Source organism: Acanthaster planci, linkage group LG14, assembly GCF_054643075.1.
Source record: "Acanthaster planci isolate LZ-2023a linkage group LG14, COTS_SCS, whole genome shotgun sequence".
NCBI classification, from domain to species: Eukaryota; Metazoa; Echinodermata; class Asteroidea; order Valvatida; family Acanthasteridae; genus Acanthaster; species Acanthaster planci.
In genome coordinates, this window is record NC_141790.1 from 948189 (window position 1) to 971640 (window position 23452).

Here is a 23452-nt window from a genome sequence, read left to right on the forward strand (position 1 = left end):
TCATTAGCATAAAAATGTCCAAACGCCATTAAAATTGCGTATTGAAATTGGCGAAATAAGGCTGAAATGAAAAAGGGTCTACCTTGCATGTCATATGTCAAACTGATCTTGTTATGCTTTGAAAGTTTCTGTACCAGTGGGAACACATAATGTAAGAAGTCAGTCTTCAAATTCCGTCCGTTTGCGAAGCTATAGAGAAACTGTTTCGCAACCCGTCATTCATAGTGTCAGAAAGAGCGCCCCTTACTTCCTTGTTTCATTTGCCGTCATTACCATGATTTAGTTGTTCATGTACTTTCCGAAGCAAAGATCTTTCGTTTGCAGAACTGACATTCTTATGGCTAGCTGTTTCTGTACTTCCTGAAGCAAAGAACTTTCGCATTTAGTGATGCTTTGTAATCAAAACCGAAACGAGAGATCGCCGTGTTTTAATATATGAAAAGCAATATATACTCACGGGTATTTCCATTATAACTTTATAAGTTTCGCTAAAGAGTGAATTCTTTCCCTGGCTTGAAGCTCATCTTGATTAATTTTCACATTGGGAAAAAAATCCAATCGCATAAAAATACACTTCAAATGGAATGTCTTCTTAAACCGAATTTTGTGTAATGACGCAGATTTTATTCACAGAGACCACTCAAGCTGCCGCTGACTTCATCTGATGTCATTCCTTTATCTAAATCCCACCGGCAAATGTGTTTGCAATGTGATCTTTTATAGAGCAATGAGTCCATTTTTAGCTGCATTACCGCATTTGAACAAAACTATTATAAATACGGACAATATGTGTGGCACTATGTATTGATGAACAAATTCTGCTCTGATGGAAATACGTATGTATTTATTAATGTTTAAAAAAAGACTTGATTGTGTCAAGCAATAATTAGATTCCTTGTGTCTTACACAAGACTGTCATTCTTCAAGTGGGTATGTAACAAGTCGAGCTTCAAAAGATGGTACCAGTTACAAGTCCAGCTCGGCGTATAGGGGCTCAGGTGGAATCTCGACATCTTTGGCTGGCATAGCCTCCACTACGCATCCTTCGGATTTCCTTGGCCGCCACGTCTTCATCTCCAGAGCAGTCACCAGGTTTGTTGGCAGCCGGTTGGCCTTGCGGCGGTAGCAGACTGCGAAGAGCGCCGTGATCGCATTCGTGAGGAGCATAGCGCAACTGACCACCCAAACAATGGGGAGCTCACCCGTCTCCGAGCTGTCGTCTCCCCTTTCCGAAGTGACTCTCGTCTGGTTCTCCCGTGCTGTGCCTCCATTGCAGTCGAGGTCCAGCCCCAACTCAGAGGCAACGTCGCTGTTAACTGTTGTACCGGTCAGTGTCTGGTTGTCTCGGTGTCCAGCGCTCGGGGTAATGGTAGACGGGCTCAGGGGATGAAGACTTGGGGACGAAAGCCCCACAGTCTTATCACCGGGGGACACAGCTAGGGAAGGATCCACAGATGATGGCCGCCTCATCACCTCGAGCACCAGCGCGTCCGAGAAACGCCAGGTCCAAGCGTTGAAGCAGACGTAGTTACCCGAGTCTTCGGGCTGGCTGTCGGCGATCGTCAGCAGGTACGCGTTGCCTTCGATGGAGACTGACGTCCGAGACCCGACTGCTCCCGTTGGTAGGACTTGAAGGCAGCGGCTCAAGACGAGGAAGGAGTGGTCCTCGTAACGAAACCAGCCGTGCTCGTACCGGTCCTGACAGATTGCCCGGGAGGAGACACAGCGCAGAGTGACGCTAGAGCCGGTAGCGACGGCGGTGTAGCCGGGACTCGCCCCGCTAACAGCAAACCACTGAAGGGCTAAAACTGCCCAAACGGTGGAGCAATGGCGACTCTCCATTTCGGTTTGGTTGCAAAAAATGCCGTCAAAAGTCTTCCAGAGCGCTTACTTCCTGAGCAAACGCGGTTGGTACTGTTTCCGAGCAATTCCCTCTTTATTTTTAAACCTAAAATGTTGAAATGATAGCAACGAGTATAACAGAAGTCATTTAAAAAGAGAGCCAAGGCCGATGGTTGGGCATTTGGCTCATTTCCAAGCGGAATAACAAAGGGATCTAAAGTTAGGATACAACTAGTTTCGATTTCTTTTCTTGAGAACCAACATTGCGAAAATTTTCACTTTTTGACGTGAAGACACTTGGATGAATCTAAATGTTTTACAATTTGGAATATCCCCAAATGACTGGGGGACATTCTGTGAAACGAGGATTTTGGAGTCAAACCCTATGGACTGTGTTTATGGCCCGTGCAAAATGTGGTTAGCATTTTCTTATCATTTGAACTTTGTAGATGAATATCCCGACTGGTGCCATTACGTCATCTTCGACCCAGTTGTTAAACAACTAATTTGCAAACAATTATGTGCTAAATTTGATACCATCTTTCCATCTATTTTTCGATTAAGCCTATCGCTTGAGGCGTCTTTACCAATGCTTGAGGTTTATCGGATTCAGTGAAATCCTTTTTCGTGCAATATTGCTGAGTGGAGTCCACGTAAAATATGCAGATCCATAGTCATTGTTATCGGATATGAAGCTTGTATTTGTATCTCAGCAATTATTGGTCCAATCTTGCCAAATGAAGTGTCTACTAGAATTTCGATAGGCCCCGTGTACAATTTTATTGAAGGTGTTGTGCAATACTACGCACATTGTACGAATTTATATGCCAGTTACTGTATAGGTTTCTCAACCAATTTCAGCAATAAAGCGGTCACTTTCCTCGACGAGGCGTTCAACTGCAGGTACGTTTTCGATTGTCCACAAAACTGCATTTCTTTCTATTTTTGTGCAAATGAGTGCATTTTGCTTTTTCTCCTTTGTTTTCATTCAGAGGCCTTAAAATCTCATTTTTACTCAAGCCGTGAATTTCTCCTGACTTTTACAATTCAGTGCAATCAAAATAACTACGATTCATCGAAGCACGTAGGATCTTTAATCTTTGTGTGATTTCGTTTTATAGTCAGTCTTATTCCTTTCAATTTGATACAGCCTTACGCGAAACAGAAACCAAGAACCTCAATGGTGTCTGTAAAAACCACGGTGAGTTGCAGTTGGGTATTAGTACATGGGCGCTAGATTGGAGCCGGGCAGGTGGTGACGTCATGCACAGACTTCCTGGCTTATTGCCTCACCCCGGAGGCTCCCTTGGTTGGAAATGCACTTCGCTGGTTTACGAACGATTACGAAATGCGTGCGTGGCGGTCGCGTCGCTACCAACAAAACGGACAAGCCCCTCTAACAGGGGTCCGAACCATCGATGAGGGGGTGCTTTTGCTCTAGGCGGATACATCAACCCACAGACACATTAACGCCTAGACCACCAGGCTTCTTGCGCTCATAAATCGTGATATCATTGAAAAGTATGGGCAAAACGATGGATGGCAGCGCATAAAGTCGCGTTCATTGCGCGTTGCGCACAACGCACTTTGGCCCTATGTTGCCTTTGTTTGTTTACGTTGTAATCCCATCTCCTCTGTACTGCCATCTCTATGTTTTGCTTGTGGCTACGGCATTGTTTTGGATCTATATAAACAAGATCAAGTACACAGAAGATTCTACAATCGAAAATTGATTCATGGAATTTTATGGCTGGAATTCTTCAACAGTGCGCTGGTAATGAATTCCCTATACCGAAGAGTGAATTTGCCCATAGTTTTGATTTTTCGGGCGCCACCAAGATCACGAAAATGTTCATGTAGATTGGAATGCGACCTGGTGGTCTATCCGTTTATAGTCTGTGCGTCAACCTGACTACACAGTTATTTATTGAGGGGTATAACCCACTAATTCAAGCCCATTGAAAACAGTGTAAACTCAGCATTGTTCGGGGTCCAATAACAAGCGTAACTATATCCCCGAGGTATCTGAAACACACATTAAATTATTTTATGGTCCCCAGTCTTTCACTTTCTTTCAATTTTCTGTGGGTTAACTAATGGCATTTTGAGTTATTCCCACAAAGCAAAATTACCCCCCCCCCTGAAAGGTGATTTTTCCGAAGTCTGCTTGCAGCCATTTTTCAAGTGACAACCCTCAACTTTCTCGGGCAATTAGGACCATTTTTCAACCGTAGCTTTAGCCCTTCTGCCCTCATATGAAAGCTCAAAGACCCAGGGTGTTGATCCCGGCAACGATTTACACAATCTCACCATTTTGGGTGCCAGACAATCTCCTTTTTCAAAGGATACTGTGTGGGGCACTTTTAATGCTAATGAGCTGGCCAGAAATGCTCAATTGAATTAGTGGACTGCACCCTGAGAGAGTTGTGACATGGGTGTCTCACTTGCTGGAACCAGAGTGGCGGATTATGCCTTAGTACACATGCAGGCCTACAATTAGCACATGAAAGCTATATGCTGCACTGCACCCATAATGAAACAGCCATTTTGTTCCAAGTCTGAAGTTGGCGCTGGTCTTTCTGTACACAGCTCTACCCGAGAGACCGCACTACAGATTAGTCCGCTTGGCTAGAGTCCAAATTCGTATTCCTAGAACGCACATTAGACTTTTTTTGAGCACCAGAGTATTGTTTGTGTTATGAATATTGATTAATTAATAATACATGATTTCGACTTTTCCGTCGGTATTTCCTCTATATGTGATAAATATGTAGTACCGTTTCCTCCATTCTAGTATATGCAGTGAAACTCATCTACATTAGAATACTCCTAAGGCAACCTTTCGTTTTCGTTATTATCATGGGAAAATTATAAATTCTGGTTAGCTGCACTCTGCGCGTGAATAATCTGGGACGTTGTTTCTATGAAGCGAGTGTTTCCTTGTTGGATAGTTGACTTTGTTTCAGGAATATGCGAGTGTGAATAGGGAAGTACTTCACACGCTAGATGCCGATGTCACGTGCTGTATGGGGGCGTATAGCCGGGGCAAGATTGGCACAGAGACGGCCATTGGGTCAGACAGGAATCTTACGGTAGGACCCCAAAGAACTGCCGAAGTATGGACTGAGGAGAGCACAGTCACACCGGTTCAAGGAGACTTGACCTCTACAGCGGGAAACAAAATCCCCGATCACACCGACGACCAAGTTGGCTGGGCTGTGGCCGTTCCCGTGAGCCTAGTGGCGCTGGCGGTGGTGGTAGTGATTGTCCTCGTCCTGTGGAAGACCGAGCACCGGTTTGCCAGACAGTGGGCTGGGCGAGCCCGATTCCACGCGTACGATCGGCCCTCCCCAGCCGCGACATCGCCGTCGGGAGACGCCGGCATCGACTCCGTACCTGGTGTCACTCGCTCCGTATCCGCTGCACTGTCTCCCCCGGAAACTCTCTCTCTCCTGAACCGTCCTCCTGGGCACATGGAGGACGAGAAGGGCACGGCCGTAACAGGCGCAGTTTCGCAAACCACGGAGGGTGCAGCTAGTGCCACCAGCCCACAGAAAGCCATGCACGGCCATCCGCGACCGCCGTATCATCCTCCGCCGCCTCCGTCTTCCCCAGGGCCGTCCTCGGACAGTGCTCAAGAGGAGGCGAGGGCGCAGGTTCAAGGACCCGAGCTGCACTACGCTGAGCTGGAGATAGCCAGGGGAGCCCATAAAGCACCCGCCCAACTGCTGAGAGCTGAAAAGACGGAATACGCCATCATCCTTGGAGAGCTGAGGTCACTTGTGAGCACACCGCTTTCCATCCACCCGAACTGAGGACTGTGCATTATCGAAAGAGAGGACTCTTCTCGTTGACAATGAAGGCTGTCCCCTCGAAGCTAGAGTCACTGGAGACTTTTCGTCTCTAAGGTCTTCATGTTTATTATATTTTTCGGAACGCAACTTGTGTAACCAATTGCACCAATCTGATAAGCACATTCTGCTCTTCGAAGTTAGAATCCACAGTTGAGTCCACATTTGTTGACATTTGCTAAAGTATATGGTAATGGCAAAAAAAGCCTGAACCATAAATCTGATTATTTATATCAGGAATTATCAAGAGTTGTTCCAATTTTTGAAGGAACCAGTGGTTTCCCTACAAATCGCTAAGAGCCTATAATGCCTGAAGGTGCAGACATTTTCACAACGTATGGAAGATTTTGCGGACTCACTTCTGGGGCCGGCGTAACGCCTGTGTAGCAAGGGTCTTGGGACTTTGAAAATGTAGTAGGCGCCCTGTTATCAGAAATTGAATAAAAAGGGAAATATTTATGACTAAGAATGTCCAAGTCCCTTGTTATCAGCAGGGTGCTGCATCAATAACAGTTCTCTTTCTTCTAGGGCTTTGACTGTTTGTGCTGTCGGAACTATCACGACTTTGCATGACACTGAAATTCCTCTATTAATTTGAATAAAGGGAACCTCGAGCCGTTTGGGGGTTATCTCTTCCTCCGCCGAGGAAAAAAGGTCAACGTATCAACAGTGAGAGCATTAATTTATTTTCTTTTCGCTTCTAAATTTCAAAATCACAACTTTAATCATTTTACATGTATAAGAATCGCTTTCGAAAGTGGTTGACATAAAAAGAAAGTTTAACACTTTCACTCCACTTATGTAGGATTATTTTGTAACGTTATCGAACTTAAATATTCCGAAAGATATCCCCTTTCAGACGAGCTGTGTTTGAAACAAAACCCTTCTTGTTGGATGTGTGGTTTTAATCACAGTGTAGGCCTAAATTCCCAAACAAGGCGAATTGATAAATTTTAAACGTTCAATGTTTTTTTTCCTACTGATGATAACACCTAACATTCGGTTTGACCTTCCACGTAAAATTTCTGTCGTTTAATGCAGCAGCGTATAGGATCTGTTTTGTTCCCTTTCCAATCGATGAAACTGAAATCTTTGGCTTAATTTTCGAATAAACTTTCGGAGACTATGTGTTGTTTTTAAGGCAAACGCCGTGCTATTAGAATTAAGTACGAAACAGAGCAGAATCTGTACAGTGACTGGAGGTCTTCCGTACTGCATCTCGGTTTGAAGACTGAACGAATGAATTTTTTTTTGTTTGGGATTTCAATTCCAACGGCGTTTGCTAGTCTGCTCCGCCTTTGAACCCATGATCAGATCGGGGGTATAGGGAGACTGTTGGGTGATTATGGGACTATATAATTCTCTTGGAGTTGCTTCCTAGAGCGACTAAAAAAACAGATAAACCTCACCTCACACGATTTATTGCTGACCTCAATTGTCTTTTATTTGTTGATTTACTGCGTTACAAGAACAGGGCAATAGGCCACCGAGCAACACTTTCTAAAAAAAAAATCAAGAAGCACATTTTGGTTTCACCATTTGACCAGAAAGAAAATTAGTGAACAGTGTCTGTCCCCCCAAAAATATAAACAATTTTGAATGCATACGATCCATGCGCGAAGTGCCTTTTTTGCGGAACGCGTCGTCCAAATAGGGGACGTCAAACGATTTTTATGAATTGAAGAAGAGTGCGGTATAGCCAGTAGCATATCAAGCTGTTGGTGCGTGTGGGGGCGGCGGGGGGGGGGCGGGAACAAATTCAAAACGCAAGTGCACTTTCGGGCTCATTCAACATGATAATGGGGGAGAAAAATATAGCCTATTTATTTGATAAATAAATACACCGATTAGTTTGTTTCCTCCTCACCCATGAATTAATTTCATTAAAAAAAAACCATAAATCAAAAATTAAAAAATAACGAGTAACCTCCTGCCCCGACTTCAACCCCCCCCCACCCTGCTGGATATGCCATTAGCGACAGCATACCAAAGTTGCGGATACAAAACTCAAAGCATGAAATATGTGATTTCGCCAGATATGGGTAAAACTACTTTCAATCGACCACACAATCATTCAACGGAACGGGTGAATATCATATGATGTTCTCTTAGCCTATCAGAGGGCCCGCAGTAAAAAAATAGTGAAACTACTGTCGACAAAACAGAAAACCTTCTCCTACAAAGAGATCAGAGCCAACGGGATTTCCAATTTTCATAATCTCATATCTTTGCTCACTTCTATTTTCGAGGGGTTCAGCAAAGCTGGGGACGTATCAGCGTGGAGAGCGTGGGCATGTGGTTTGAACATTGTGCAGTTTGCTTTAAGATTATTTTCTCCTCAAGTTCTTTTTAAGAAACAATTTGTCGTTTAATTAATGTACAGGAAATTTTCGTGCAACTGAGTACGTGTGTGTGATTCTGATTCGAACATACGGAAGTTTCGAACCTCTTGACTGCAACAGTTGCGTCATTCTGATTACAATTCCGGTTTTTGAAATTCTTATCTTCCTGTAGTCCGACTTGAAATTGCGGGTTTTGAGATCGGTTGTGGAAGTGTCTGGAACGGCAGTGCATAATGTTGACCGCTTGGAAACTTCTGTTCGTCCTGGCTGGTGTCTGCACCGCCCCCACACCCAGGATAGGCGCGAACGGGGACCAGTTAGAGCGATCAGAAAATAGCATCGTCAGCTCCACTGTGAAAGTTTCCGTTGCCCCGCCGCCCGATCTCGGAGTCAAATCGGTCTGGCTCTGGGTTTGCCTCATCGTACCGGCATCTGTCGGACTGGTCGTCATGGTGACGGTGGGGTGCATCTACGGTCGCAGATGGCTATGCAGGTCCAACAGTTACACCCTCAGCCGCCCGGATCTGGACTCCATCCCCTGTCAGAACGAACCAGAGCGCACGGACAGCCCGCGCGGGGAAGACACCGTGTACAAGCCTCCCAATCCGCTGGCGGTCTGGCATGGCACGTTGGACATCAGACGGTACGGCACGGGCTGCCGGCAGCGCCCGGACGAAACCGCGCTACAGGGGACGCTCCCTCGCGGGCCCGAGTGCAGCAAGTCTTTGGAGGATGACCCGTACGAAGCACCCCCGCTGCAGTACGCGGACCTTGTGATAGGAACTCGAGGCTATGAGACCATCCGGCGAAGTCAGAAGACATCCTACGCTGATATCGGGGGAGAGTTGAAGAGCCTGGATAGGAAAGTGTCTTACAAACCGTTTACCAAAAAGAACTACAAGATGTGATACGCCAGCCCCGCTAACAGTAAGAACAAAGCCAATACTCCATCCCAACCGCTCTCACAAAAATCACAGAAAATGTTCTTTTATCATTTGTTCTTACCTTCCATTTGACGGAAACAGAGGGGGTCTGTTGTCATATCATGTATTCTCGACACTGCTCTAGAAAAAGATCTGACCATGGGTTTGGCCGTTTGGAGGAAGTTGGAGAATTTACTTAAGTAGTATCTAATTGCAACTTTCGGCTGCTTTGAAACAAACAAACAAACACCCCAACACCCCAACAAACAAGCAAACAAACAAACAAACAAACAACCCAACACCCCAACAAACAAACAAACAAACACCCCAACAAACCAACACCCCAACAAACAAACAAGCAGAAAAATTAAGCAAAACATTGATTATTTTTCATTACCTATGTTATTAAGTTCGGTTGATAAATTTCTAGAGTTTAATGCAGTGTTTTCAAGCGTTAAGAATCCAATGTCGAGAATGATAGCAATGGAAGAGAAAGGATGAATCCAAACCGAGTCGTGACTTTGGTGAGAGTGGAACCTGAGTCACAGGGTTAAATGGGAAATAGTCTTCAAGACTGTTGAAGAGCTGAGACTGTTGAACAGTTTTTACTTGTGATAGAGGGCTTGCATGGCTGCCATCTTGCAGGCCAGTCCTTTTGTTTCACAGGATATGCACAAAGGAGGTTTCCCCGTGGAACAAAAGAACTGCCCTACAAGATGTGGCTACTACGCGAAACCTCTATTGTAATATTACACCTGCAATTCCTTGCATCTCCTACAGTGGATTTCAAATGTGTCTACTAAACCCTACAACTGCATCCTATAAAGTTATCAAATGTCTGGAAAATTAATTACCACGTGTGTTCTTGAAAACTGTACTTCCTTTTTTGTAGCTAGCAAAGCCATAACTTGGATTACATTTAAAAACTTTATTGATTTAGGTCATCATGACAACTTGTGACTTTGAAAAATGCAAGCACCGGCTTTTTATAACGTAGGTTTATCCTTAAAAGTGCATTTATTTTCACTCTGGCGATGTCAAGCACACTGGTTCCCACTCACCCATTTTCCTTGTAACACTGAATACCAGTGTAATCGTCCAAAAATCATTACGCACCCTGGAATAGATAAGACGCATGCTAACGGAAGCTTTCTGCACTTGCTGCAAGCGTCCTGCACGTGACTGACACTCGCCCAATCAAATCCCGCAAAGCTGTCCATCAATCCGTGTTGGTAGCCGGCTCCGTTGCATGTTGAAACTGCACGTTTGCATGTCGAAACTTCGAGTCATTCAGAAACCAAGAGTGATACAGGTTCTTCTGAGATTGCCAAGCTAGGCATTACCTTTTATAGCAGAAGTTTGGTGTGGATTGTTTATCATGCCAAAGCTGTTCAGAAACCAGAAAGTGAAATGCTAGCTGCAACGATATTTTGAACTCTACATCGAGTTTCAGGTATAAAGAGGACAACAGAATTTCTTGCTGCAAAATTAAATTTGCACAAAAATATACATACGTGCGATGGCCGTTGCGATCATGGACCTCTTTTCCGCTCTCTGCTTCTTAGTGATTGTCCGGGATGTCTTGCCAGAGCACCTTCTTGTCGAACCCCACACAGCTGTGCGAACCGGGGCAGGAACAAATGTGACCTTCAGGTGCGAGTCGGTGATCCTAGGCCGGCCCATGACATCTTGTCGGTGGATTTTCTTCGGATCCAACTCCAGTATAGTCTCACTCCTCGGAGGGAATTGGACACGCTCGCGGGACACGGACTCCGTGGAGCCACCTGAGGTCTCTCTCACGGAGAACGGGACTGCCTGCCTCCTCCGCCTGTCAGCTGTGGGCCCGCGGGACGTCGGCCGGTACCTCTGCGCCGACTTACTGTCCGATGCCCTGTCCAACGTGGCCAAGCTCGAGCTGGATTTCTCGGCCGCGCCCATCGCGTCTGGCCCGGCCACCGATCCGCACTCGACTTTGCCTAGTGACATTCCGATCCAGGAAATTTGTAACGACGGGGGGTCTTCGAAGGACCACGTGTACCGCGACGTGATCGCCGGTGTCGTCGGCGGGGTCCTCTTACTCATCAGCACCTTGCTAGCCGGGGTGGCCTGCTACTACTACCGACAGATCCGGCGCATCCGTCGGGAAGACTCGAAGATGGACCTGGACTTTATCCGCATGAAAGCCCAGGCCGCCGCTCTTCAGAAAGAAACTGAGCTTATGACCAACACTGGAGGCACAACTCGAGGTGATGAAAGGTACCTCACAACCTGAAACGGTTAGATAGCCAATATCCTCCAAAACACAGCTCCGTGCAAATACTCTGCGGAATGACAAGTGCTACTGTCGCAAAAATAATCAGCATTTAACAACTTTGAGACAATATTTGGTCCATATATTGACGCTTATTTATTAACCATAAGCGATTGGCAAAGTTATTTTTTTCCCACACCTTACTGCTTAATTTGAATCCACTTCTTTTGTTTGGGGGGGGGGGGGGGTAGGGTTTGACGGTTTTTTTGCAAATTCACGCAAGGTGGTTTGCTCAAACTTGTGCGGTCGGTTAATGTTACGTGACTTTTCGATGTATAATTGTTATCTCTCAAGTTTTTGGAAGTTTACAATGATTTTTATCGGCTTTGGAACTATACATGATTGTGCTCTGTCAACTTCCAATAACTTGGAAGGGACAATATCTACTGTTTGTCTTTAAACTGTGTCATATAATTAAGAACTATTAGCCATTCTGGTGAGGGATGTGTTGCTAGACCCCTCGTGGACTCAGTAATTATGTTGTTGTACCTGTGTGCCCGAATGCAAGGTCTTTACGTCTAAAAAAAAACCCAAAGATACAAAAAACATTTTGCAAGCTTAGCAGACATTATGTTGAGGAACGAATAGGCCTAGGAAAGAACGAACTTGAAACGATTTTCGATCGTCTCAACAAGAATAAGAAGCGCCACGAATTCCCTCCCTCCATTACAATCAACTGTGTACAGGTGTAAATGGGACATGCTAATGAATATACAACTTGTCTGCTTAGCGGCCCCTATTTAGGGTATGGATTGTTGGGGAGGGACCTGCATATTTCCGGTACGCAAAATGGGGGAAATAGTGCTCTTCTACTGCCCAGGAGCTTGATCGTTCTGGGCAATGAAAATACAGTATTCAAGATAGAGGTACAAAAGTTGTACACATTTGTTAAATGTTGATAATTGGGCACCCTCCGAATGCCTGTTAGCTTTTTTGTGATGATGAAACTATATTTCTTGACGATTCTGGACGGAAATGAAACGGCGCGCTCTTGTACCACATAAAAGACAGATACTGTTTTGTAATTTGTAAAGTCACCTGTTCGAAACAGATTATTTCACGAGGTTTCAAAATAATGACGCCATCTTCCCGAGACTTATTGAAGAGCCATCTTTTGAAGTGATCATTTTTCCTCTTTATTTGACCTCTGTATTTATACATGTACTTCAGAGATGCTAGTTCTCAAAAAAGATGAAAACAACGAGACAAGATTCCTCGAAGTCATGCCTCAAACGAAAATTGATATCGCCTCGATCACCTCGTACTCGTCTGTATATTTGTAAGGGGATATTTAACGTGAAAATACACTACTCATAAAAATTAAAGAAACAAGAGAACAGAATGTTTTTGTCATGGTCTGAATGGGCTACCGTGAGAACAAGAGCCATTAAAGTTATGTGACAACACCTGAATGATTTTCACATAACTTTAATGCCTCTCGTTCTAACGGTAGCCCATAATGACAAAAACATTCTGTTCTCTTGTTCCTTTAATTCTTTTGAGTAGTGTTTTTTCACTTATTAGATGTCTCGACTTGATGCTGTCTAGTTTGTATTACACGTATAATACTTTGTTACAGTGTGTATAAAAAGGTTTTTTTTCTGGAAATCAGACAGAAACGGTTTCCTTGTGCTAATGAATGCTGACTGCTTGCCTGAGATTTTCCATTCTGTAAATCTGATAATGTATAAAAATATACGCCGACTTGCTATCCCTTGAAATCCGTCATTCCGATATTGAAAACATTTTTGAGGAAGCATTGAAGATACATCAAAGAGGAGGTATCTGTCACCAACACCACGAACTGACATCTTCACTTTTGTGCCAGTTCGTGAAAAGCGTGATTAGAGCAGTTTTGATTTCACGAAGTGACACAAATGTGTGAGCGTGCATATTGTACACTCGTGCATTATCGAACACTCCCGTTTTCACGAAGAAGCACAAATGTGTGTTTTGTCAATATAGCATAGAAAACAATGTTTTAAATGTCTAAAGTGATTTTATTTTACCCGTAAATGGGTGACTAAACTGAACAAAAAATGCTCTTAAAACTCGTAACTGTGTAAATTAAGGAGAACGTCAATTTCTGAATACGGCAAATCACGGAGCACGTGACGCAAGATATTTGTGTCTCTTCGTGAAAACGAAAATATCACATTTCTATAAAACACGCGTTGAAACGCGCACACATCTATAGATTTGAGTTACTTCGTGGTGTTGGTATATATTGATTTTTCATCAACAATGTATACCCGTACTGCTTAATTGGAAAAGATTTTCATTGTATGTACTTTGTAACAGTATCGTCGTCCTTACTCAAAAAACTACACGATTCTTTTGAATTCTTTGACTGAGAGCGGATCAAGGTCGGGCCAACTTAGCCCCACCCCCCCACAAAATGTGACTCCAGAAATGCTAATTTGACCTTTATGTAGTGAATTGAAAGTGTTTCCGGTTTGTTCAAGTGTTTTGGTGATGTGATACACCTAACTAAAGTATTTGTACTTTAAGATTGTCCTCCCCCATCCGAGTTCTGTATCCGCCCCTAACAATGGCTCGACCTACTCCTACGTAATAGGAGTGCTGTAAGAAGCAGAAAAAATATATGACAGAATAAAAATAAATATGATAAAACTCAAATTAAGCATTTCAGATTCAATGACTCTTAATCCTCAAGGTGGAAAAAGGTATGAGACCCCATAAGCGCCATTTAAAAACAAATCGTTACTAAGGATAGGCTATTGGCGATCCGTTATGACGGATTTGAAATCCAATATTACAGAAAGGGTATGAAGCACACAAAACGTACGGGGTACATCTCCCCTATACATTCTCCATTTTCCACACCTTACGAGATTTCCAATGAAACAGCTCTCCGTGCTGTCGGTCATGAGTGATACCACCGTAATCCAGTTACGATTGCGAGTATGTAATAACTATAGCGGCCGGGATTTCATTATTATTTTGTTGGGGGTGGAGTGGTGGGCGGCTAAAAGTGACGGGTGAAAAGGAAATGTGCGTGTGATTCGTTTAATGGGAGCTACCGGGCTTGCTCCTTTGACGTCATCGTCGTGTTTTTCCCACACAGAGCTGCTAAAACTATGGCCGTCGGTACAAAGTAAAAGAATTACATGTATTTACAAAGTATGCAAATCCCACACAGTTATCAGAAAACCAGATAATAGGCCTAACACAGGTAGTACAATATTAAGTAAAAACATAAACCTACTTAAAATTAATTTGGCATATGTTCATTTTGAGCGAAGTGGACGTAAAATCGAAAACCAACCCAAATGTGACATTTCTATAAACTTAAGCCGCCCATACAAGTTGTAGGTAAAATGAGAGTGCAATAGGCCTACGGTGCAATGGAGCCTCAAGTCGTGCCCAAATATATGATTGAAAAATTAATAACGCGCGCTTAAAACAACCGTAAGCCAACGACCTCATGTATTCGTATAGTGTGTGCTATTGTAAAAACTAAAGTGGACCCGGCTGGGCATGACGTACTGGGGTAAGTGGGTATTGGGTATGAGACATTTCCAACCCCGATTCCATGGTGTGGAGTAGTGCGCCCTCACAGATCCTTAAAACTGGAAAGTGCGTTTAAATTATAGTAACCCTTCTGGGCGTGGTTGGGACCGAGATGATATGCAGGGTTTCTGGGCACTTCAGTGTAAACTCGGTGCAGTTCAGGGGACTGATTTTCTCTGTGCCTATAGGCAAGTCGAACACTGGTTGATTCTCACTGATAGACTTTGCATAAAATAATGGCCTCGGTACCAGACAAAATTGACAAGTGGTTGACAAAAGTCATTGCTCGAACTTGCCCTGTGCTTTACAGTGTGTCTTCATAGTCCATCTGTTGGTTATGCTGACTTCTGTCCTCTTTCTTGGTCCAGAAATATGGCGTGAATATTTTTTTACTGTACTTCAAACGTTTAAAAAAAAATCCTGAAAAAGCCGGGGACGACTTCTGCCTCCGTATATGCGATACATTTTTCTCATATCGTGCCGTGCCCTCAGTGGTTCTCCAACTTTTAAAAAATGAATTTCGGACATTTTGTCTCAGCATACTATAATAGATTGTCAGGTAGGCTCAAAACTTTCGCCAAAATTGTCCTTGGACATGTGCTCAATGTACCGGCGACACGGGCAAGAGAGCTTGAATCGTAAGTTATTATGACAACAACTTAGGAAACTGCTGATGGATTTTTCGCCTCGTATCACACACCTCGTAAAAAACGATGGTTATGGCCGGGATCTTAAAGGGGTTGGGATTCGCTATTAGATTGGTGTAGGTCAGAACAGCGGCCCTTTCCAGTTGAAAAGCCACCCTGAAAGTGGGTGAAAGATTTTACTGTGTACAGAGTGAACCGTCGAATGGCAGATAAGGTCGGTGCAAAGATTACAACATTTCCATCGATGACGCGTTGCCTACGCGCGACTGTGACCTTTGGTCTTTCGTTTCTCTTTTTGTACGGTGATGAGGATGAACGGATTTAGTTGTATAGAATTCTTTGTTTGGTTTTGGAGGTGGACAGCACTTCTCTGTGATTCGAGGTTATGGGTAATAGGTTACATCCAAGTCACTCAGTTTCTCTTCGGCATAAGCATCTGCAGATTGGTGTATTGCTCTGTGCAGAAACACGCCCTCTTCGGTTCGACAGAAAGAGGGGCCAAGATTTTAAAGCTGTTGCCCTATTCTTGTTATTACAATAGCCTAATCCACCTTCAGCAAAAGAAAAAAAGAAAACAGTACTTTTAAAGCAATTGTCTAATCCAGAACTAGTCTACTCCTTTATTACTAAGCCTATGGCCTAATCTTTTTATAACAAAACCCGACCCTTTAATAGCAATAACGTAATGATTTAATAACAATTGTCAGTTCCTTCTGTATCCATACCCTATCCCTTTTATGGCAACCCCCTAGGCAACTTATAATCATAGCTTTATCCTTCTCACATCTATGGCCTATATCATTGATCATGATCCCCAAATGAACGCGCGTCAGGTTGAAGAACCCGTTTGCGTGTAGTGCCCTTGCATTAATGACCTCCTCTCGAATAAGTATGCCTCTACCATGGGATGCTGAACGCACTGTAAGAAAGGCACGAATCTGTTTCTCTGAATTTAAAGCACGTCGAGGTGAAACCTTTGTACTACGCAAGACAGAACGAAGACATACCGCAGTACAATGAGGAATCCTTACAATACGATATTAATGCTGTCAAGAGTACTTGCAAAACGGAATGAAGTCACAAATTCATGCCTTCAAGATATTACACAAAATAGGCACGAATATATGTCTGCCGGGAATATTTCGACTGCCCGGGTAACCGTCGACTGGAAAGGGTTTCAGCTTCCAAAATTAGTATACAATAAACCTGTGCCGTTCGGTCCAACTACTCAAAAACTGTAGCAGGTCATACGAGCCTTCGTTGTTTACTCAGCTCAAACCGCTCTTGTGACGTCACGCTATTAAGAAAAGTGCACGTCGATTGTTCTTAATTAATAATGGGTATTAAACTGCACATTCTTTTTAAAATGACAGCTTCCGCCCAGAGCAGAAGCACCCCCTCATCGGTTGAAAAGGGTCATGCTGGTCGGGAGTATTCAATTTTGTTGGTTATGCGACCATAACACGTGCAACTTCCTGGTTGTTCGTAAACCAGCGAAGTTCAGTTCCGACAAAGGAGCCTCCGTTGCTGAGAATATAGCACCCTCTCTTGGTCCAGCTCGGGGCTCATTGACACAGAAATGCAGTTGTGGCAATGGGCTGTAACAACCTGACGCACAGTGAGGAACGCTCTCAGTAGTAAAATAAACCGTTTGAGACGTCCTACGGGCTGATGTTCTCTCTGAATTTTTCGCTTTGCAACGCAAACCTTCTCAGTTGCTAATACGGATCTCCATTTAAAATGAAACACTCCTTTCCTTTCAATTATAGTTTTACTGTGCGCATACTCCTCCCATTTTATTTGTATTTCATCCTTTTTCGTCATTTTCACTTATCTATATTTATTATTTTGACTGTTTTTGTCTCCTGACGACGGACTGAGACATGCAGTCCGAAACGTTTGGTACTGGTATACTCCCGGTTCTTTTCAGAACCACACATACTCATAAGAGATATATATTCCTTCGCACGGTGCTACCGCAAAGCTTTCCACTTACTGCCGTCCTTCTCAATGAATAGCCTAAAATTCCATTTTATTTTTTTTTTTAGCATTGGTCTGTGCTTTTCTTATCATTCGCATTTAGTCCATTTACTCACAGTTTAAACTCAGTTCTCACTCTTTACCTGGTATTAAACAACCCCTCAAGAATAACTAAAACAATTCCAGTATTTTACAGAAGAGATTAATCGTTCAGAAACTTTAATACCTATCAATGTTTCCAAGGTGAAATTCCGAAGCACGTATGCACGAAATAATTTCCTGCAGTGACCGAGGGATTTCGATAAATATGTAGTTCCAAGTTTGCAAATGTGGCCTTCATTCTGAAGAGACAGTAAACTGTGGTCCCCAAACTACCCGTTCGACCAACTTGCTTGTTAGTGGCGTAAGAAGTCTCGCACTCCGTACAGTCATATCAGGTGAGGTAAGGTAATGAAGACATTTCCCATTTTAAACATTGATATTCACTCTCATTACTCAATCTTCATTTACCATCCAGGGACAGGAAAATGAGACATATCTTGAGTGATCGGTACAGCGTTGAGCACTCCATAATATCTGAAAGTACGTAATTTTGGCATGAGTGAAAAGGTCATAGGCCATGATCATATCAGTGGACCAAATTATAACTAAAGCCTAAAGTATGCCGAGGACACAGCCGTTATAATGTGGCACTTGGAGAAATTGCCCTATGGCGTGCCATCCTTGAAGGCTTCAAAGATTGGCTGTAGACCAGACTCTGGGTTTCAATTTTGGGGTTATAGGCGAGGCTGTTTGGCACCACAAGTTCATAAGTCCCACATCCCAAAATTCATGCAGTTAGTGACTGATGCTGCTTAGAGGCAAGAACGGCTGTGACTTCAGTCTTACCCAATTTTAACGAAACCCACCGTTAATGAAGGTTTTGTAGCCGGATTTCTTGGGAAGGTGCATGGTGTCCCACATCACCCCTCTCCGATCCGCCCTCGGAGAGGGGAAGTATGAGCCAACAGGCTAGCAGCGTTGTCCCTGGTCCCTGAACATGCCACTGCCCTCTGATTAATTATGCTGCTCGAGTTAACGTCTGAAGTCCGCTCAATGCTGCTAAAATTAATCATGGGCCCCAGCTCTCTGCAAATTAACCAAACGCCATACCAGCCCCGGGAATAACAACATGCAGATGTTACTGTAACTTCCTGAGGAATGCGTCCTCGCTTGGCTCGCTTGTGATTTGTGTACAGTGTATTAATTACGCACTTCTTTGAAATCAGAATACAGAATAATTATTTAAAAGAACCGCATCAGATCCCTCCTTTAAAAACTTCACTTACATTCTTTAATTCATCGAGTGTAATCACCAATACCTCATTTATCAGTAAGTACATGAATGCATGGATCGTTCAGTGTCGGTTAAAGATGTATAAAGCGATATACTCTATCTAGTGCACATAAATAGTCTGCAACATTCCACGGCACTGATATTTTACATGTCGTTGAGCTGTACATCATCACTTTGAAAGAAAATTAACGTTCTGGTTACAAAGTCTGTATTTTTATTTGCAGTAGGGCAGTTTGTCAAATATTTGTATCTTGATATTCTATTCAAGCCTTCATTGGCTTTTTTTGTCACTGTTATTTATATGGGTGAAACCTTTAACACAAGTGTATCGATACTGTGACAGCGAACGTCATCAGAATACTATAGCTACGACTTGTTATCCTTCTTCCAAGGTTCTGTTGGTTCTGCTTGTAAATCAATAACGATATAGGGAATGCCCTGTAGGTATAGGGCAAGAAAAGTATACAAATGGAGAGGATTTCGGGCGTGTTATCGTGGCTAAATTATAACATAACCCGGTTGGTCATATTACACAGATTAAAACATTGATCCATCTGTCGAGAAGCATGTCTTTATAAAACACATCGAGATATACCCTTGCCATGGTAATTTGACTTGGAAAGTATGTGAGATCAAAGTAAAAATTCTGGCTGAGATGAGGTTTCTTGATGATCTGCCTGTTAATGCCGTAACTATGGTTTCCATTCGCTCAGACTTCATGCTTTTGATTGAAATAAACAAAGCTTCATAGTGACAACCGGAATTACATACCATTACTGCGGTGGTGCAACGCTCGTGGACAGGTGGTACGCGCGCGTCACATGCCTCTTCGACCAATAAGGTATCGTGTTTGCCAAATGCATGCGCGCGTCACGAGTGTGCGTATCAGTGCATACTGTGCCAACGCAGTTATGGCGTCCAATCGGATGCTTTCTGTGTTTCCTTGAAAAAAAAGTGAGCATCCCATACGACCCCCCGGTCTAACCCCACCTATATCGCTAAGGCCGTTAAGTTTTGATCCCCACCCACTGGACCACTATCTCGTGGGAGTATGCCGCTCGTTTAAACACTATAAAACACAAGGGAAGAATTTCAATGTTACTGTAAATTAACTTTGGAACTAAGGCTTTCAGTATACGGAACAGAATTCGTGCCTCTGTGGCTTAAATTGCAATTAAGACACCATCCATGCATTAATTAACCCCCTAGGCCTTTTTACTAGGAACCATCCTGAATCCTCCGAAATCCTCCAATTTTCAACGTGAAAAAAGTGCTATCAGCCCAAATCCTCCAAAATTTCTTGAAAATGTCATTAGAGGTATGCCTAACTGCCCAAATCCTTCAAAATCCTCGTTGAGACAGTGCAAATGGCACTCTTGAGCTGTGCAGTTGATTCAAAAGAAACATCGGGCTGAATTTGTGCTTGACTAAGAGCAAACAACATAAGGTTTAATCCACGACCTTCAGGTATGGCATCCTTCGAAATCAGCCATGCACTTTTGCCATACACCCGGAATCCTCTTAATTCCTCCACTTTGCAGAGGAGGATTTTGGAGGACTTGGGAGGGCTAGGGTTAATCATTCTAAGATAAATACAACTTGCATTGCCCGACAAAATTCAAGGCGGCCTGTATAAACATGTTTCTGTTAACACTGTGAGTTGAACATCTGTTTGTCTCAAAACAGGAATTCACGCGTTACATTGTCATATGAAGCAAGATATGAGACGGAGATAACCCCTCCCCTGCTTTCTGTTTGTCATTGTCTCACTGGAATCGGAGGAATTCTTTTCAGACACCTGGGGGTGTTTGGTAACAATAGGCTAGAGTGTGTATAGCGATTGGACGGGGGGTACCCCGCTCTCATTTCTTGCTGGACATACGCATTGTGGTCACCTTTTGTTGCTACATTTTGAATCAAACTCTGTGTGTTATGTACCGGGTCAATACGGGCGTTTCATAATAGTGCGCCTCCAAGAGTTTCCAACGCGTTGGCCAATCACAATGCGCGAAATCTGTCGACCCAATGCGCGTTTGGACGTGGTCGACAAATTGGCGCGTTGTGATAGGCCAACGAGTTGCAAACTCTTGGAGGCACACTATTGTGTTGCCCGTATAACAGCGTTATAGTACTAGCCTAAAGTGCATGTACTTGCAAACTGCACATGGGGTATACTGATCCACTGCAACGTTTTGTCTGGACACTTTACCCAAAGTTCGATTCAAGTGGTGCAGGCCTAGATGACTGGGCGCTCATACAGGAAGACGACTTAATGGGGCTCCCGGTTGATGTTGGGCACTGTTCCAGAGCGGGGTGCCAACGCAAACACCAACCCACTAGGTGCGTTCAGGTATATCCGCGGCCGGATTCACTGCCGCGTCAACTATGCGTACTCGGACGTGTGGAAAGGTCTTCGAGACGTCCTCAGAAATAGAAAGGTGCATGCGCAATCAGTCAGTTGCCAGTTGGGCATTAATAAAAGGAGCATGGGTAAAAATGAGATTGAGGTATCGGCATGGGCGTTACCAGGACCTAACTGTCAGAGGGGAAACACTGAGTCAGCATGCATTTGCAGGGAGCACACCTTCTTGAGACAACCTGAATGCATAGAATTGGGACTGACGACGGGGATCTGGGGCCACAACAGGGCTCGGTTGTCTGATAGAGGGCACTTAACCTGTGCCCCCCTCCCCTTGCGCACCGATCAGAGAGGGTCAAAATAAACACACCACATGTAGTATCAAAGTACAAGTCAGTTGGACGACGTTAGAGAATGGCTCCATCATCCCCTTCCTCCTCGCTGTCAGCTTCGATCACTTCAGAGACTCCCACCAGCTTGCCTTTCTCCAGGATGACCCCAAGGGCCGGCACGCTGCCCCTCTTGGCCACCGGTGGCATGAAGGTGGACCGCTGGTTCTGCAGCTTCTGCAGGCCGGCCACGTCCAGGGTGCCCTCGCTGACCCGGCGCTCCGAGATCTTGTCCCGGACCCGCATCTCCCGTTTGAAGTCGGCGAAGGACGAGCGGAGGCGCTCGTTCAGGAGGTCAGCGATCATGCGGGCCTTCTCCGAGCGGGTGCAGACCACGGCGTGGGCACGCATCTCTACCTGCATGCGCTGCAGCTCGTTGCGGTGGATCCAGGCCACCACGCGCGGGTACTTCGGGTGGAGACCGCAGTGCGAGATGTGATTAAGCTGGAAGAACTGGATTGAGGTGGGCAGATCCTTGATGTCCGTGCGTTCAAGGCTCATGCCATCCACCGCAACGGTAAGCTGGGCCTTGGCCGAGCGGGTGCCCTTGTTGGATTTGTCCCATATTTCCTTGAGAGGCTCATCCAGACAGTCGTTTCCCTTGCCCTGGAAGGTGCGGAGACTACCCAGGTAAAGGACGGTAAATGTCCGCTCCTTGGTGCTGGCTGCCGCAGCCGTGGTAGCCGACGAGGTCTTCGGCTTCCGTTTAAACATGGACAGCGCCATGGCGATTGAAGTCTCGAGCAATACGATATTGACAACTTTGAGTTAATGGAGATGTAGGTGGCACAGCAACGACGAACACGTAAGTCAGTTCCTGCTGGAAGCCGATCGATGAAGGAGTTACCAGTCGTGGTTGATATCTTCAAACTCGGGGAGGCAAGAAACTGTCAGCGTGGATCCGTTCAGGTGGCTGTAACACAGGCCCCGATAGCTATGCCGTAGAACTGGCAGCCGAGTGATATTTACCGATTCAGCGCCAAAAACTGCAACAAAATTGCAATTACTGTCACAACAGGGCCGACAATGATACATTAATCATTGGCCAGCGAGGGCAAAGTACCAGAAGCGTTATCGGAGCTGAAAGACCGCACGTACACCGTGTGGGGCATCTGTGTAGTACCGACGCACATTGGTGTTCAACAGCAACAGGGAGGAATAGGCCTACGTGTTTGTCAACCTGAAAATAGAAAGATACACCAGAATGCACAATGAACTCAGAGAACTTGCCTATCAGATGATTACCATGGCAAAATGGAAGCCATCACCCTTCACTCGTTGTTCTTTTATGATATCTTTTTGTACGTGTGTGATACAGACAGTGCAACGCTGGAATAGCGCGGCAGCTTTAAATAGACTTGTGCTTGGCGAACTTCACCAGCGACGGGTTGAGTTGATGAAGAAGAGCATGTCTCACCGGCCGTGTATGGTCGAGCCTCTCAATGCGGGGAGCGAGAAGCGAGGGCTTTTCCTGCCGCTCGCAGCCTCTGGTGTCCTAGGCGAGACCGGCTGACGTCAGGCCCCCAGACACGGGTCTAGCCTGCGCGTGAGGCGTGACCAGAAATGGAACAACACTCCGATCAGTGCATTATCTTGCTTGATTAACGGGAAAGTAGGATAGCATGAAGGTCCCTAGCTCCAATATCGGGCAAAGGAAATATGTGGGGGTGTGTTGGGGATAGAATGGATCGGATACCTTGTAAACTGCTTACGCTGGTTACAAAATAATCACCTTCAAAAGCCAGAAACCTCTCTGATAAATTGAATTTTCGTATATTATGTTTAGACGAGCCATTGCGGTACTAAAAAACAAGACTTTCACCTTTTCAGGGAAGCGCATCACTTAAACCTCGCATCCGGTAAACAATGACGATAGCAACATTTTTACAAGCAGACGGGGCAATGCAATTAACTCAGAAGATGAGGATCCCTGACAAC

At 44.6% G+C, this 23452-nt stretch overlaps 2 protein-coding genes across 2 annotated transcripts; one reads left to right on the top strand and one right to left on the bottom strand.

Moving 5' to 3' along the window:
- Positions 1-8830: 8830 nt before the first annotated feature.
- On the top strand, positions 8831-13913 carry LOC110977822 (uncharacterized). The gene is made up of 2 exons (XM_022232277.2): positions 8831-8962; positions 10524-13913. Coding segments are annotated over exons 1-2 (708 nt in total). The 5' UTR covers positions 8831-8961; the 3' UTR covers positions 11231-13913.
- Positions 13914-18740: 4827 nt separating this feature from the next.
- On the bottom strand, positions 18741-22958 carry LOC110977871 (protein FAM43A-like). Its single transcript, XM_022232384.2, has one exon. It carries the CDS (start codon positions 22238-22240, stop codon positions 21533-21535), a length of 708 nt encoding a protein of 235 aa, XP_022088076.1. The 5' UTR covers positions 22241-22958; the 3' UTR covers positions 18741-21532.
- Between the last annotated feature and the right edge of the window lie 494 nt (positions 22959-23452).